Source organism: Sorex fumeus, unplaced genomic scaffold (assembly GCF_029834395.1).
Source record: "Sorex fumeus unplaced genomic scaffold, SorFum_2.1 ptg000015l, whole genome shotgun sequence".
NCBI classification, from domain to species: domain Eukaryota; kingdom Metazoa; phylum Chordata; class Mammalia; order Eulipotyphla; family Soricidae; genus Sorex; species Sorex fumeus.
Genome location: NW_026606072.1, coordinates 1,750,163 through 1,768,152, shown reverse-complemented (window position 1 = coordinate 1,768,152; position 17,990 = coordinate 1,750,163). Strand labels below are relative to the sequence as shown.

Sequence of the window (17,990 nt, the reverse complement as noted above, 5' to 3'; positions counted from 1 at the left end):
GGAAATGCAGGGGATGGGGACGCGGGGGGTCGTGAAGTGTAAGGGTTGCCAGGTGTTCCAACCCCTGAGACCCTCATTCTTGATTGTTTTTGAAGATACCTTCGAAGATGTGGAGGGGTCAGTCATCAGTCTTGCAAATGGCACAGAACTCTCTGGGTTAAGATACACTTGCAGGCAAAATACAGGCCTATTATACCACTGTGATTTATCTTTAAATTGACTTCTTGAGGCTAGAGAGACGGTACAGTGTATACAGAGCTTGCCTTGTATGTGAGGGACCTGGGTTCATTCCCAGGCACCTGATACCATCTCCTTAGCACTGCCAGGAGTGAACCCTGAGAACAGAACCCGGAGTAAGCCTGGAGCATAACCAGGTGTGGCCCAAAATTCAAAGCACTTTTTTTCCCTAAATTGGCTTCTTTTGCAATTCTATAGATTTAGAGATTCTCACTGAAGATTCCTGTGATCCTTAAACTGAGTAGATTTTCAAATGCATGTGAATACAGACACATATGTATTCTAGTCTTCTCTAACGTAGAAAAACACGAAGGTCTCTACAGAAATCAGTCTTCTTTAACCTCACTTTATTGATGTTGGGGTGGAATATGAGGAGCAGGTTCTCCCTTGAATTAACCAAGTTATTTGGTTATGCCTTTCCCCCTTTACCTTCATGAAAGTTTTATTATGTTCTCCTCCACATGCAGACTCCTAAAATGCTAGTAAGAATCAAGAGTTTCAGTGCTCATAGCTGTGAATAGCTAGTGAATTTTCCATGACAGTCTACATTTTGGGAGAGATGCATTAGCTTGTTGAATCAGTAAATCTTCATTGAGCACCAACTATATAGCAGTCATGTTTTTAATTTGTATTGGATATGTGTGTGTGTGTGTGTGTGTGTGTGTGTGTGTGTGTGTGTGTGTGTAAGTATGTGTCCTTAAGAGGAGTGGAACCACTCCTGAAATCCGAAGTCAATTCACACAGCAGTTCGGTTTGGCATTCCTTGAGCTCAAAATTAACAGGGCCAACCCAGCAGTTCTCAGGAGTCTTCAGGGCTTCATGAACTATGTTCAGAGGCCACATGGTACCACAGATCAAACCCAGGTTGAGTTCATCTATGTCTCCTGCAATCACCAGTTCTTTTCTCTTTGAAGTACACAAATGAGAGGTTGCTTAGTGGGGAAGTTCCAGCGAGGGAGTAATTATTAATTTGGGCCCCCATATGTAGATTTGGAGACATGCTTATACCTGAGAGACTGCTTGGCCTAGCTGTTTAACTACAGAGTACCCTCTGCACTGCATGGTCTTGTGTGTGTGGACCCAGGGAATATCTGTTTACCTCCAAACATTTTGTTCTGCCAACTGCCTTTTTGATATTATCATTTCATTGTATAAGATGTCTACAAGAAATGATAATCAGCTCCTGCTCTATTTACATGTCAACATCACTCTAATTTGAAGCTTCAGTCTTCAAAATCACTGTTAGTGGAATTATTAAATCTTTGGTTAAATGCAAGCATATTCCTGAAGAAGTAAGTCTTTGGCATTATCCATGTGAAAACTGAACAAATGAACTTTTGAATAAATGAAAGTTTTGCGTTCGGTAAGACCTATTACATTTTGGGTTGATCAATGACTCCCCTGGGGAATAGTTTGGTGTGGATGAAGAATTGCACAAGATGTTTAGGCACCCCACAAGCAGTCAAGGAACACTGAGGACAAGAGGAAGACTTAAGCCCAGGCAGGGACTATTAATGGGGAAGAACCCTAGACTCTGGGGCTAACTTCAGCAAAAATAGCTCCATCTCTTTTCCATCATGAGGCAATGAATGAGTTACTAGTGGCTGGATATTGTGGTACCTTGGTGATTTGCCACATACTGTGCTATATCTCTTCACATCTACAGCAGCCATGCTAGCTACTATCAATCACTTATAATTAACAGATGGGAAAATTGAAATTTCGTTAAGTTCACTTATCAAACTCTCATTGTTAATAACAGAGGCTTAAATCCAGTATAATTTGATGCCAAAATCTATACTTTTCCCTATAACTTCTTTGGAAAGATCAGTGCTCCCTAATCCCTTATTATGATCACTTTTCCTTCTTAGAACAGAGATCTCATTTCAAGGTTTAATAAATTTTACCAATGTCTAGGATGTGGAAAGTATTTCAATTTCTAGGTTAGGAGTTCTCAATCTTTTCACTTGGGACTGAAAAATTTTGTGTTGCAAAGGGATGTCTTTTGCATCTTAGGATGTTTAGCATTTGCCCATGAGATGCTTCGAACACCTTCTTCCAACCTGTGTCAACTAAGACAATTCTATGTCTGCAGGAGAGATTAGGGAACCAAATTACACCTATTAATCACATCTAGTCTGAGGAAATAGGGTGCTTCAGGAAGGCTGGGTTTATTACTGTGCTTACCTGAGGAGAGCTATGTTAAAATCCCTGTTAATAAAGTTCTCTCTAGAGTTGAATTCACTAGAAAGCGGGTTTGTCTTGAATGTACCCCCAAAATGATGCTAATACCTTGCATTCCAAAGCCCATTTTTCTACTAGAATATCCCTAGTACATGGGGGGAGGTAGAGACAATCTCCTCAGGGAGCCTAATCACCTTGCCTACAAAAGGTCAAACATGTCCTTCTCCTCCCCTGCCTCCATAGGACCCTCAGATGCTGCCCATGAATTCTCCCTGCCCCCAGCTACTTATTAAGCTCTATAACATTCATGATCCCAGAGACACACAAACGAATCTCGGAACCAAATGGCTCTTAGCATAAATCTCTCCAGACTTATTTATTAAAATTTTAGAATTCTGAGATTGTGTGGCCGCACTACATCATATGCTATTCATAACCAGCATAGAAAACAAAGTGTTTAATGTTGCCTTTTCGGCAGGTATGAGTGTTGGGGTAAAATTCTAAATAATAATGGTGGGACTGGTGTCGAAATATAGAATATAATCAAAGTAGAGAGAGAGTAAAGTGGGAATTATCTGCCACACAGGTAGGGGTAGGGATGGGATGAGGGGTATACTGGGTTTTTTTGGTGGTGGAAAATGTGCACTCTTGAAGGGATGGGTGATGGGTGTTTGATCATTGTATGACCGAGGCTCAAACACAAAAGCTTTGTAACTGTTCTCACGGTGATTCAATAAATAAATTTTTGTAAGAGTGAAACAAGTACCAGAGGCCAGAGTAATAATACAGCAGGTAGGTTGTACCTTGCCTTGAATGTGGTCAACTCGGGTCCAGTCCCTGGCACTCCAGATGATCCCCCAAGCCCTACTGTGCATAATTCCTGTGCACACAGCCAGGAGTAAACCCTGAACACTGCGGAGTATGGCCCAAAAACAAGAAAAAGGCATGCCTGTCACTAATGTTCAGAATATTTTGGCATTTGCGCGGGTGGTTCTCGGCATAGAGCTCTTGTTGAACTTCAAGAAAAACAAATGATTTTTTCAACTCCTCCAGCTCTTGTCAGTGAGTGAACTATGTGAAAGGGATCTAACGCAACACTTTAAAAATATTTAAATGTTGTAAGTACTGTTTGGTGAGATCTTAGAAGGCCTGATAGAAAATGAAGAAAACCTCCATTCTTCTGTTTGTATGTGTGTGTGTGTGTGTGTGTGTGTGGTGTGTGTGTGTGCATGTGTATATGCTCATGTATCTGTGGCTGTGCATGTGTGCACATACTGAACATCCCTTCTCACAGGTAATACTGTTAGGAAACAGTGATAAGGAAATTATTTTTGTTTTCTCTGGGTGGGTATAAGATGCTTGCCTTTTTTCACCAATGAGGAGCAATTCCCAGAATAGTTTGAAGCATGGACTTCACAAAGACCAAAAAGAAATTCAGGTTTGGAAAATTCCAGCCCAGTTGGTTGGTCCACACATTGTTACCCAAAAATTTCCTCCAAATAAAATTAAAAATAAATCAGTTTATTGTAAAATCCATTTTTAACCAAACCCTTTTATTTTTGGCTTCCAATAATATGGTTGAGCCTCCTGAGATTAAGAACAAAAGCTACAAAAATAATGCACTTGTGTTTTCCACACTTTTTCAGATTTCCACTGCACTTTTAGAAATTTTAGGTAAAATCAGAGTAGGAGCCAGAGCTGTAGTACAGTGGATAGGGCACTTCCCTTGCATGTGGCTGATTCAGGTTCTGTTCCTGGTACCATATACAGTTCCCTGAGCCTGCCAGGAATGATCTCTGAGTGCAGAGTCAGGAATCAGTCTTGAGCACTGTAGACCATGGCCCAATAATAAATTAAAAAAAAAAACCCTATGAAACCAAAAATAGAATAATCTCCATCAGTTCAAAAGTGTTCCAAATATTCCCTGAACCTTTACATTTTTAATAATTAGAAATGCTTTCTCAACCATTGTGAGTGTGAAATGATCCCCAGGTTTCTTCCAGCAGGGTTTTCTCAGATGCCTTTACCTGTACATCTCTGCTCTCTGCTTTCAGAAAAGACATCTGTGCTGGTGTCAATCGCCCTTGTGAGACCCTCGGTCTGTCACACCTGTTGGGAATGTGCCAGCCTCACCGGAGTTGTAACATCAACGAAGACTCTGGACTCCCCCTGGCTTTCACAATTGCACATGAGCTGGGGCACAGGTAAAGACCGGAGGAACTGAAGACTTACTCTACTTGTTGCCAGACTGAATCTACTGAATCTCTTTCCTCTAATAAGGAAGCACATACAATGCATACTTTGACTGTGCTGCCAGAAAGGGCAGGTATTGGGAGCAATCCCAGAGACTGAATTATTCCAGGTGTGATCTTTCTTACCTAAGAGTTGGACTTACCAAAATGCTGCTACCTATGGTGTAAAATCATATAGACTTAGGAGTTAAGTGTCTATTCTGCCTTTTCCATAAACCAATATTTGGGTCTTACTTAGGGCATTCCCTTCCCCTTCCCAGCACCCGTTTCCTTAATGTTAAGAGTAAGTTAATCTAGAAATGCTTTGGATACTGTGATTTCTTTGGTTCTTACCTAAAAGCTGTGGGAGATAATCTGGTATCCTGATTGCCAAAATTTCAGAGACAAAAAGTTACCAGCCCTGGTTATGCCCAAGCTCAAGGAAAGTTGAGAAGATTTGGCTTGACGAAAGATATCCTTAGATGCTCAGCACTTGTGTTCAAAAGTGTAACTTTTCTCAACCAATCTGACCTTGTAAAGTGACTCAGAAATATCTAAGCAGATCCTACAAAATTATAGTTACAGCAATTTTGGGGACAGTCGTTAACATGATTATCTAGACATAAGCATATAAGATATGTTGTGAAGATCACTTAAGAAAATAAAATGCAGGGCAAAACTGTTATTCTGCTCAGAGTTTGAAAATACTCCAATAAAGGAGAGAACTTCTTGATAACAATTACTTGAGCTCAAGTTCCCTGAATAATTAAAAACGAAGAAATGTGGTTATTTACTGGTTCTCAAAATGGTAGAATATTGAACAGACTAGAACTGGGCTACACCTTGAATCTTCTTGATATTTGTCTTCCAGATGATTTCTGGTGGCTGCTTCAGATGCAGAGATACAGACAAAGGGGTGAATAATCATTGTTGTTGCACCTCTCCACACTGTTGCAAATGTCTCCACTTTCAGCAAAGTGACTTCTAGAAGATTTAAAATCCCAGCAGTATTTAACCCTCACCATTTTTCTTTCTTTTTTTTTTTTTTTTGATTTTTGAGAACCAGGGAATAAATATTAGGACATTAAAAACAATTGTACATATGGGAAAAGTTAGAAGTTGATTTCAGGGCAGAATTTGTCCCTTGACTCTTGGAAAGTCACAACGACAGCAATAATACTCTGTAACCAGAGGTTCGGGAATTATCCATATGGCTCTAACAGCTGCACATTTGAACACGAAATTCCCTTTTTTTAAATATCAAAATCAGCTCTGTGGGGGGCCAAGAGTGATTCATTACATGCAGCTTACCTGAGTTTGATTCCTGTCACCCCATGAGGTCCCCTGAGCACAAAGTGACCATCAAGAGTGGTCACTGAGCACAGAATCAGGAGTGTACCCCAAGTACAGCCACGTGTGACCGAAAGAGCAAAGCAATAACAAAAGTCAATTCACTCTTCAACTTCAAAATGCCCACTTTTAAAGTGATTCCTTGGGTATCAAAGTGACTTTGGGGATTATCTTATTCTTGATGAAATGAAGCTTTTCTCTCAGCCTCATGCCTGCCTCCTTGATGTTCTTGTGCTTTGTACTCTCCTGTCAGCTTTGGCATCCAGCATGATGGAAAAGAAAATGACTGTGAGCCAGTGGGCAGGCACCCATACATCATGTCCCGCCAGCTCCAATACAATCCTGCCCCACTGACGTGGTCCAAGTGCAGCAAGGACTACATTACCCGCTTCCTGGAGTAAGTGCCAGCTCCTAGACTTCTCCCCAAGCCATAATCAAAAGGCTCAGTTCTTCCTATTGGTCACAGATCAGGGGAGCTTGAGACAGAGTTAGATTTATTTCTACTTTGACCGATAGCACAGCAGTAGGGCGTTTGCCTTGCACGCAGCCAACGTGGCCGACCCGAGTTCGATTCCTCCGCCCCTCTTGGAGAGCCCGGCAAGCTACCGAGAGTATCTCGCCCGCACGGCAGAGCCTGGCAAGCTCCCCGTGACGTATTCGATATGCCAGACACAGTAACAACAAAGTCTCCAATGGAGACATTACTGGGCCCGCTCGAGCAAATCGACGGGAGGGCCTTTACTTAACTTTTACTTTACTTGACCGAGAATTTAGGTGAATTCTGCCTATCAGTGACAGCCAAATAAGCTCTTTTTGCTCCTATCTCAAGAAGTTTTTTTAAATCTCATTATGTCACTGGCGAGAACAAGTCACAAATGGTGATGAAACTTCACTGAGGCTAAGATGATGTTATTCTTAAGTTGCAACAGCTTGCGTTTCCGAGAGAGCGACTTAACTAATTATGATTTGCACTTACTTTAAGATAGTCCCTATCTTGTGTCCGGAGGGGTCCCTCATTATTGTAAATGAAGTTGTCAAGAGGATAAATAGTTATCTAGAAGGTTCAAAGTTTTGGTTCAATGAAAGACTAAAGATGAAGGAAATCTTAAACCACTGCCCTCACTTCTATTAATTTGTTTTCAGCCGAGGTTTGGGGTTCTGTCTTGATGATGTTCCCCAAAAGAAAGGCTTGAAGTCCAAAGTCATTGCCCCTGGAGTGATCTATGATGTTCATCACCAATGCCAACTGCAATATGGTCCCAATGCTACCTTCTGCCAGGAAGTAGAAGTAAGTGTTGGGTGTCTTGGTACCTCTGGTGGAATATATTCAGGGCTTGAGATTTCCAGTGGGCTGAGGGGTCAGGGAAATATTTGGAAATCCAAAGATTCTGACACAGAAATGGAGGCCTTTCATTCATGGCCAGGTTGTCTAAAGAGCAAAAGGAATGAAGTTGGGTCCTGCATATTTCTTGATTCTCATTGGTATTCTATTGAACCAGCAATTCTTTTTAACTTGGTGATGGTTAGGAAAATTCTATAGTGACTTTCAAGAATTATACTGATTGATATCTTTAACTCTGTAACAGTCCATTTAATCCTAAGGTTGTTCTCTTTCTTGAATTTCCCCATTGACTTGAAAAACCCAATCACTTCCTTTGATAGCAATAAAATTTATGTCCAGTTCATCTTCTCATTTGTTTATAACATCCAAATATGATAAAAGAAGTCATGAAATTTACTTTTAAATGAGGGGCATGAAAAGACTGTGCTGAGGTGCTGGAGCGATAGCACAGTGGTTGGGGTGTTTGCCTTGCAAGCAGCTGACCTGGGTTCGATTCCCAGCATCCCCTATGATTCCCCAAGAACCACCAGGAGTAATTTCTGAGTGCATGAGCCAGAAGTAACCCCTATGCATTACTGGGTGTGACCCAAAAAGGAAAAAAATGTACTGTGCTGAGTGAAAATGAGTCAGAAGAAGAGGGACAGACAGAATGATTTCACTAATTTGGGGGAATCTAAAAAAACTAATAAGAGACTAATACCCAAGTACAGTAGAAACAAAAGCCAGGAGGATTGGTCCACAACTGGAAGTCTGCTTCAAGTGTTTGGGGAGAAGGTGGTTGGGATAGAGAAGGGGACTACTATGACAAAGAGAGTTGGAAATGATTACTCTGGATAAGAACTGCATACTGAAAGTAAGTAAAGAAACAAACATGATAACTTCTCAGTATCCGAACTTCAAACCATAATTCCCCAAAGGAGAGAGAAAGCAGGAAAGGCTTGCCTTAGAGACAGGCTATGGGGAGGGAGGGGATGGGGGTGGAAGGAGAGAAACTGGGGACATCAGTGGTGGGAAATGTACACTGGTGGAGGAATGGGTGTTAGAACATTGTATGACACTAAACCTGATCATGAACAGCCTGTAACTGTGTACCGCATGGTGATTCAATTAAATATATATACATATATATGATAAATCAAGTGTTGACATCTAACTTCCTACATTAGAGACAAGAAGACAAGATTATGACTATATTGTCTTCGTTATTCTAACTGCTACTGTCCTTATTGTATTTCACATCATTTCTCTTTGCTGATACATTTCTATCTAGACTCTTCTTCATGAGCATTGGTGCACAGGTTATCTTTTTAAGAAATACACATATAACCAACCGTAAGTCAGCTCTTTCATAAAGTTCCCATTGACCTCAAGATGGAATCTCAAATCCTTTGTGTGGGATTCCTTTGTGATATAAATCTTACCTATTCTCTGAACTCAAACCATTTAGCTTAAAGGATTAGTGTTGAGAAATGAAACAAGATTCACCAAACTCCTGCCAGATTCTTTGCTGTGGAAAATAAGGTGAAGAAATATGATCACTCCAAAATTACTAAGACAAGCCTCTGCGCTTGAAGGGCTTGTGTTCTGGAAAGGGAGAGTCAAAACTTCCATACAGTGACATAAAACAACAAGAATATGTAGGAAGAACTTGAGAAAGTAAATAACTGCTTAGATACAAGCAGAACTGAACAAAGTTAAGAATTGGTGCAAAGAAAGACAGAGAAGGAAAGAAATCAAGGAGGGAAGAAGGAAGAGGAGAATGGGAAGGAATGCAGGAAAGTGTGTCAGGACTAGCCCTGGAGCTATACCAGTGATGTAGGAATGTGGTCTAGTTATATATCCAAAGTACAGACTCAACAAACACTAAAAACATGAGGTCTAAGCTTCAATCACCAATTTTTTTATATGCCAAATTATGTGATATGTCAAGGGGTCTTGTGGGGCAAGGGGTAAGAGGGTTGGAGAGGATGGTGCATGGGGACTCTTCGTGGAGAGAGTTGGAACTGGTAGTGGGATTGGTATTGAAATATTTATATGCCTAAAACTCAATTATCAATAACTATGTAACTCGCAGTTTTTTAAATAAAAGGATGTAAATAATTTTTAAAAATTTAATGTAATTCCCTGTGTGGGAGGATCTCTTTACTCCTTGCTTCTGACTGGTTGCACTGGCACTACCTCCTAAATGCCTCTAACATTCTCCTGCATTTAACGATCAAGTCATCATCTGTTAGTTTTCTTCCTTGAATTTATACTCACCTCCCCTCAACTCTGACCCATTCCTCTAAGTACAGCCCAACATTCTTCTAAGTACAACCCAAGGGGCCTCTGGAAATCTGAATGTTTCCCTCTGATGAAAACATTGCTCACCTCCTCATTTTTCTATGCTTCAAACTCTTTTACATACTTCAAACAGACAGTAGTGTTTATTCTATCCTTTCTTTCTGTTGCTGAAAACACTGCTTTAACTCTCTAACCTCTAAATTGAATTATCCATGTGTTGACTTTATGGTCAATCTCTCGAGTCTTACAAACTCCTCTTCGCATTTTTCATCTTTTATTTCTCTGCATTATGTGCTATTGTATTAAATAATTCACTAGTTCTCTTTTTAGGTGTCTAATCATCTAGTTAAGCTTCCTTTTACTGACTTTTGAATCTTATTTGTTTATTTCATTTTTTTTCTTTCCAACAATCTATTAGGTTATACTTCTCAATCAATATTCATTCCAAAATTTTCTGTTATTTTTTAGTCTTCTGTTCCTAATTGTTTCAGTATGATCTTTTTTTAAACTTCATCATATTTGGCACATTTATTGCAGTTCATATTGGAAATCCAGAGTCTGTTTCTCCTGTATTTGCTCTGACTTCTTTACTTATTTTATGCATTGCTTCCTTTGTGACTTTTCCTTTTATTGTAATCTCTTTGTTGTCAAATGCTGAATTACTTCATTCCCTGAAAGCACTGGATTTTTTACTATGCCCAGAATTTTGCATGTGCTGCTTCCCCCAACCATCCTTCCTATTCAACAGTTAGGTCTCAGCTTAAATATCACTTCACATCCTGTCCTATATTTACTTTGACAATGTATCTATTAGACTATATTATACCTTCTTTCCATTTGTCACTATCATTATCTGTTTTATTGTAAAGTTTCCAATGGAATTCTTAAATTCTGACTATCACCAGTGCTTAATACATAGAAGATACTTCAGAGATAAGTGACTGGAGACTTCAGATCCCTGCAGATTATAACCAAGATAACCTCATAATTTTTAATCCTGAAAAACACCTAAATGCCATAGAATATTGATCATGCCTTATTATGTTGAAATCACTTATAACTCAAAAGAAGGTACAAAAATATTAGCAAGTTCTTTTGTATATTTCATTCAGCACATCGCTGTTTTTTTTTTATAAACGTATAGCAAATTTGTAAGTTAAAAAAAGTTAAAAAAAATTCTCAAGGAAAAAACATTAAAAAGTTATTTATGTTGAAGCTGATGTGAAGAGAATCAAATGGCTTAATTTTAACAGCCAGCTGGTTTAGTCAGAGGCATCATCACCTTGATCAGCACAGGGAACTAGAAGTGAAACTCATATGTGAGGCTGGAGCCTTTGAGAGGATGAACTAGAAAAAATCTACCAGGAAAGAGAGAATCGTTTTAATTTCACTTAGATTTGAAAGAGAAGAATGCTGGTGGATGACTCTCTCATGAGAAAATAATTTACTCTAGCCTCATGATTTAGAGTTCAGATTATAATTTTCATAAACTTTGAAAATACTCTTAACAAAAATTAGCATAAAATATTTCTGACAGGGCTGGGGCAATAGCACAGTGGGTAGGACATTTGCTTCGCATGCAACTGACCCGGGTTCGATTCCCAGCATCTCATAAAGTCCCCTGAGCACCGCCAAGAGTAATTCCTGAGTGCATGAGCCAGGAGTAACTTCCTGTGCATTGCCAGGTGTGACCCAAAAAGCAAAAAACAAAACAAACAAAAAATATTTCTGACATGGTTATATTATACGGTGTCTGGTAGAAGTAAAAGGTAAAGGCCCTCCCGTTGATCGTCGATTTGCTCGAGCGGGCCCAGTAACGTCTCCATTGGAGACTTTGTTGTTACTGTGTCTGGCATATCGAATACTCTCGGTAGCTTGCCGGGCTCTCCGAGAGGGGCGGAGGAATCGAACTCGGGTCGGCCATGTTGGCCGCTTATAAGGCGAACGCCCTACCTCTAAAGTAAAAGTTAAAATTTTTTTTTGGAGAAGGCAACTTCCAGTTTAGGATGTATAAACCTCCATTAGATTAGACTTCTGAGGAGATGAGTTCACAGTTCATCCCCTAATCCAAAGTTTGAAGCAATCTTTATATATATATAGCAAGAGGAAGAAACACAGAAAACTTCTTCATGGTCCTAGATTAATTTAATTTTTTAAATAGGGACTATAAAAATAAATACATAAAGAAAAGCTATATATGAGAAAAATAAAAGCATGAGAGATATTTTTAAAGTAAACATGAAAAATTACAATTAATTGTAGCTTTGAAATGAAGAGTTTGGTGAAGACAAATTCAGTGATTCGGTAAACCACAGATTTGGTACAAAAGAACAGAATAATCTATTCACAGGACTTTGTAGTTAAGAAAATTATCACTACCAGGAGTGATCCCTGAGCACAGAGCCAGGAGTAAGCCCTAAGAACTGCTGGGTGTGGCACATAAACATAAAAAAAGGAAGAGAAGGAGGAGGAGGAAGATGAAAATAAGGAGAAGAAGATAAAGAGGAGGACAAGGGGGAGGGAGGGAAGGAAGGAAGGAAGGAAAAAAGGGAGGGAGGGAGGGAGGGAGGAAGGAAGGAAAGAAGGGAGGGAGGGAAGGAGGGAGGGAGGGAGGAAGGAAGGAAGGAAGGAAAGAAGGGAGGAAGGAAGGAAGGAAGGAAGGCAAGCAGGCAGGCAGGCAGGCAGGCTACCACATATATACAAATTAACAGAAAGATACATTAAAGCACTAAGATTTGAACCCCTATAGTTCATGGTCCAGGGGGAAGAACTGTGAAAATAAGCCAGAAATAGCCCCTGAGCATCACTAGATATGACCCAAAAAATAAGACAAAAAGAAATTAAAACCTTAATTCTTAGGAAATATCATTTATCTCCATTTGCATATTGACTTACATGGTGACTAATATCATTTATCTCCATTTACGTATTGGACATAGAAACTACTGCTTAATATAAAATTCATATTAGGTTTTAAATTGAGTTCTCAAAAGAATTGCTTCCTCTTATTCGGATACAACAGCAGTATTTACTGTGGATATGAGGGTGAGTGTGTGTGTGTGTGTGTGTGTGTGTGTGTGTGTGTGTGTGTGTGTGTGTGTGGATTTTACCATCACCGGAGAAATGCATTTACTCAATGCATTACTCATTTTCACTGTCTGAAATTAAAGACAGTGCAATCTCACATTTGTTTTCCAGAATGTTTGCCAGACCCTGTGGTGCTCAGTGAAAGGCTTTTGTCGCTCTAAGCTGGATGCTGCTGCAGATGGGACACGGTGTGGCGAGAAGAAGGTGATGTGCCATGTTGGGCTGAGGAAGGTGCTGGGAAGGTGTGGACAAAGTGTTCTCAAGGAGAGCTGGGGGAGAAAGAACCAGGGGCAGCTGTCTGGATGCAGGAAAATAACAGTCTGACCAGCCAGAGCAAAGAATTCTCCTTCCATTACACATTTTGAGTATTAACTGGAAATGAGAAGCTAGGAGAAGAGGCCTAAAGCAAGTTCCACAGTCCTCTGCCCCATCCTTTGCGTGTGTGTGGCTTTTGTACCATCTGAGCTCATAACCAACCTTCCTTTTAACTTTCCCCCTTCCTTATTAAATGCTGGAAAGGATACTGAATAGGCCTCTTCTTTCCACACATGCTAGTTTGGGGCATTAGTTATATTTTTAAAAATTTCTGTGAGACCTCATTGCAGTTCTGGAAGTCCTGGCTGCTTTACTAGGCAGGCAGGTTAAACCTCCAGGAACTCAAAGATGTTAAGATTTTCTTCACACTTCTGGAAGCCAGAATATGCAACTCAACCAATCCAGTTGACTTTATTGTGGGTGAGGATTTAGGCATTTGATAAATGTTTTTTATGCATTTTTGAATGTGGCATGATGTCTCATAGATTATAACTTGACATAGTCACCAAGTGATTTTTAATACACAGTGACAAAAAGTCATAAATAATGGGAAGCCAGTAGATAAAATATGCCAAAAGTCATCCAGGAAATATGACTTTTTTTGTTTTGTTTTGTTTTTTGGACTATGCCTTGTGATGCTTGGAGGTTACTCCTGGCTCTGCACTCAGGAATTACTCCTGGTGACACTCAAAGGACCATATGGAATGTCAGGGACCTAACCAAGGTTGTCCGCATGCAAGTCAAGCACCTTACTGCTGTACTATCTCTCCAGCCCCAGTGTGGCTATTTGTAACTCCAGAAGAAAAAAATGCATATTATTTGGGTACCGGAGTGATAGAACAGTGGGTAGGGAATTTGCCTTGCTGGTTTGATCTCAGCACCCTGTACATTCCCGCGAGACTCACAAGGTTCGATACCTGAGTGCAGAGATAAAGTAAACCCTGACCACCATCGGCCCCAAAAAAAGCATATTACTTTATTTTCCATTTTGTATCTTCATTTTCCTAAATAATGATTGTTCAAGGATTTCCTTAAAGACGAGAGCATGGGTTCCAAGCCCACCTCAGTTACTTGAAAAGTACAACACAGTAAAGGACGTTAAAGGTATGCAGAATTGTTTTCAGATCCATGAAATGAGAAAGAATTTGATAATTTGATATTAGAACTTCACCTTACCAATTACTGTCTTTTTTGGCAAAAAGTGAATTTTTTTTTTTGCAGGAGGTTGGGTTATCCAGTGCCCGCCTTATGTTCCCATGGAGGTATATAAAGAAGTGTTATCATAGTACCAGACTGAAAGATGTTTGCTTTCATCTCCAACAAGATAAGGAGCTTGCACCAGAAAGTGAATCAACTGCAATACTCAGCAACTGTGTTACAAAGCATACTTAATCACTGGCTTTTCATAGCAGCACACTCAGGGAAGGAAGTGGCCTGTTGATTTACATTCTGGCAAGCAATCTCCACACCTCAGTTTGAATAGCACTCTGGCACCGAATGCAGTGAAGCATCCTGCAGTTCCTTGCCATTCCTGCAACTCCCTGATGCTAAAACCCTAAGGTCTTGGAGAGAGAATTCTTCCTGGAACACTCGTTGTTCAGTTTCTGGCTGGAACCTGCTGGCTCAGGGTTAGACCTCTGGAACTTTAGGCTCGCCCTTCTGTGGGGAACTTCCTGACGTGTGTTTCTCCGACCTCTTTCCCTTTCCAGTGGTGTATGGCTGGTAAATGCATCACAGTGGGGAAGAAGCCAGAGAGCATTCCCGGAGCTTGGGGTGGCTGGTCCTCCTGGTCCCACTGTTCCAGAACTTGTGGGGCTGGAGCCCAGAGTGCAGAGAGACTCTGCAACAGCCCTGAGTAAGTATTGCCCAGATGTTCCCTTCCTGGGTGTGATCCCAGCATCCTATACGTTCCCCCGAGACTCACAAGGATTGATACCTATCCAGGACTCCAAGTCTCGTGAGGGAAGAGAAGTAGGTTCCCAAAGTGAAAGGGTTCCACAGGCTTCACTGAGATTGGAGGGAAGGTGTTTCTGTTTCATTTGGTGTTATCTGGGCTTTTCCCTAGATAAGTAAAGCAATTAATTATTTGGAGAAATAAGCTAAATTCTTTTAAAAGTGCAATTTATGGGAAAGCCCATAGGAGATCAGGCTGTTAAATTCTTCTCAGTAGTCCCATTTTCTTTTTTTTTTTTATGTAGAAGTACTGCTATTTATTCAGCCACTGATTAGCTGATTGAATTGGGCATGAACTCCACCTTACTTTTTTTCATTTTTTATAATTTATTGAATCACCATGAGAGCAGTTACAAAGCTTTCGGGTCTAAGTCTCAGTCAAACAATGAAACACCCGTACCTTCACCAGTGCCCATTCTCCACCACCAAAAATCCCAGTATACCCCCGTCCCACACCCTCCCCCTACCTGTGGGGCAGATGATTTCCACATTACTCTCTCTCTACTTTGATCACATTCACTATTTCGACACCAGGCCCACCATTATTATTTGAGATTTTACCCCAACACTCAGATCTGCTGAAAAGGCAACAGTAGACAACTTGTGTTCTATTGCTGGTTATGAATAACATATGATGTTGCATGGCTGCAGTAGTGGCTGCGGGATTTTGAAATTCCGAAATTTTAACACTTAAATCTGGAGGAATTTCTGCCAAAAGCCACTGGGTTTCGAGATTTGCTCCTGAGTCTCTGGGATCATGGCCGTTGAGTAGCTTGATCAGGAGTCAGAGACCATTCATGGGCTTTGACTTGGGGTCTCGTTGGGGTGGGGAGGACAGGCCTGGCTCCACCCCCATCCCATGAGGCCCAACAAGTTTTGTCACTGCGGGCCCAGACCTGATTATCCAATGGCCTCTGGAAGATGACGGCCACTAAACCGCCAGGGGGGAGCAGGTGGAGGGACAACACCCTTTCCCCCCTAGGGTGGCCCGGCGACAGTAACCTACTGCGGGTTCCGGATGCATTTCTGCCAAAAGCCGCTAGGTTTCGAGATTTGTTTCTGAGTCTCTTGGATCAAGGTCATTAAGCAGCTTGATCAGAAGCCAGAGAGGCTGTTCGTGGGTGATGTGTAGTCCCTGAAAGCTCTGAACAATTAATTTCATAAGTGACATTTGCTCTTTTAATCAAATTCAGAATTTTTTCGTATCTTAGTATGTATAATAATTATGAAGCTTAATTTCCCTTGTCTTCAAATTTATATGACATTCTCCATTTCATTATTTCCTGATATACTAGTTCCCAAATAAATTTGGGGAATCTTGGGGCCACACCTGACTGCTACTCCGGGCTTACTCCTAAGCTCTTCATTCAGAGATCACTCTTCGTGGGGCCTGGGGGACTAGATGGGGTGCCAGGAACTCAAGTATGTCACTTGCATGCAGTTACATTTTCTCTTCAGCTCCTCAGTATAAATTTTTAATTATAAATATGATGTCTGTTATACATGGAGAGTTTATTTTGCCCATATTTACTTTGGTTTGCATTAAAGAGTAAAAACAAGAATCACATTTTTAAAAACCCAAATGATCTGTGTATTTACATTTCCACAGCATCTCAGTTCTAAGTAATATTTTTTTTTATTTTTTCCCACACAGCAGAGTCTGGCAAACTCTCCGTGGCATACCCAATATGCCAAATACCAGTAACAATGAAGGGTCTCATTCTCCTAACTCTGAAAGAGCCTTGAATAAATCTCAGGGCTAGGACGAAGAGACATTACTGGGACCTGCTCCAGGCAATCGACGAATAACAGGATGGTTGTGTGATTGTGATTGATTTTTTTTTTTTGAGAATCATCCATACTGTTTTCCAAAAGGACTGAACCAGTAAGCATTCCCACCAGCAGTGAAGGAGGGTCCCTTTCTCGCCACATCCACGCCAGCACCAGTTGCTTTCGTTCTTTTGGATGTGGGACAGTCCCTGTGGTGTGAGAGGATATCTCATTGTTGTTTTGATCTGCATCTCCCTGATGATTAATGATGTAGAGCATTTTCTCATGTGCCTTTTAACCATTTGAATTTCTTCTTTGAGAAAGTTTCTGTTCATTTCATTGTCCCATTTTTCGATGGGGTTGGATGTTTTCTTCTTGTGGAGTTCAACCAGTACCTTGTATATCCTTGATATCAACCCCTTGTCGGATGTGTATTTGGCGAATATCCTTTCCCACTCTGTAGACTGTCTTTGTATTTTGGTCACTGTTTCTTTGGAGGTGTAGAAGCTTCTTAGTTTAAGATAGTCCCATTTGTCTATCTCTGTTTTCACTTGCTTGGCCAGTGGCGTGACATCTTTGAAGATACCATTAGCTTCAATGTCATGGAGGGTTTTGCCAACTTTTTCTTCAGTGTACCTTATGGATTCCGGTCAGATGTTGAGGTCTTTAATATACTTTGATCTTACTTTTGTACATGGCATTAGGCGGAGATCTGAGCCCACTTTTTTGCATGTAGCTGTTCAGTTTTGCCAGCACAATTTGTTAAAGAGACTTTCCTTGCTCCACTTCACTTTTCTTGCCCCCTTATCAAAAATTAGATGATCAAAATTAGAAATTGAGTTCCCATTTGACCCAGCAATACCACTCCTGGGAATATATCCCAGAGAGGCAAAAAAGTATAGTTCAAGTGACATCTGCACTTGTTTGTTCATTGCATCACTCTTTACAAAAGCCAGAATCTGGGAAAAAACCTGAGTGCCTGAGAACAGATGACTGGTTAAAGAAACTTTGGTACATCTACACAATGGAGTACTATGTAGCTGTTAGAAAAGATGAAGTCATGAAATTTACATACAAGTGGTACTACATGGAAAGTATCATGTTAAGCGAAATGAGTCAGAAAGAAAGGGATAAACAGAAAGATTGCATTCATCTGGGGAACATAAAGTAACAAAATAGGAGACTAACACCCAAGAATGGTCGAGATTAGTACCAGGAATTTTGCTCCATGGCTTGGA

General features: G+C 40.6%; 1 protein-coding gene across 2 annotated transcripts in view; it reads left to right on the top strand.

Moving 5' to 3' along the window:
* The window catches only part of ADAMTS12 (ADAM metallopeptidase with thrombospondin type 1 motif 12), a 312,101-nt gene that overhangs the window by 209,557 nt on the left and 84,554 nt on the right, over positions 1 to 17,990 (top strand). For both annotated transcript variants that reach the window (XM_056112102.1, XM_056112101.1), the window contains exons 7-11: positions 4,476 to 4,625; positions 6,256 to 6,399; positions 7,146 to 7,290; positions 12,826 to 12,918; positions 14,739 to 14,884. In XM_056112102.1, coding sequence (XP_055968077.1) covers positions 4,476 to 4,625; positions 6,256 to 6,399; positions 7,146 to 7,290; positions 12,826 to 12,918; positions 14,739 to 14,884 — 678 coding nt within the window. The remainder of the gene's footprint in view (positions 1 to 4,475; positions 4,626 to 6,255; positions 6,400 to 7,145; positions 7,291 to 12,825; positions 12,919 to 14,738; positions 14,885 to 17,990) is intronic.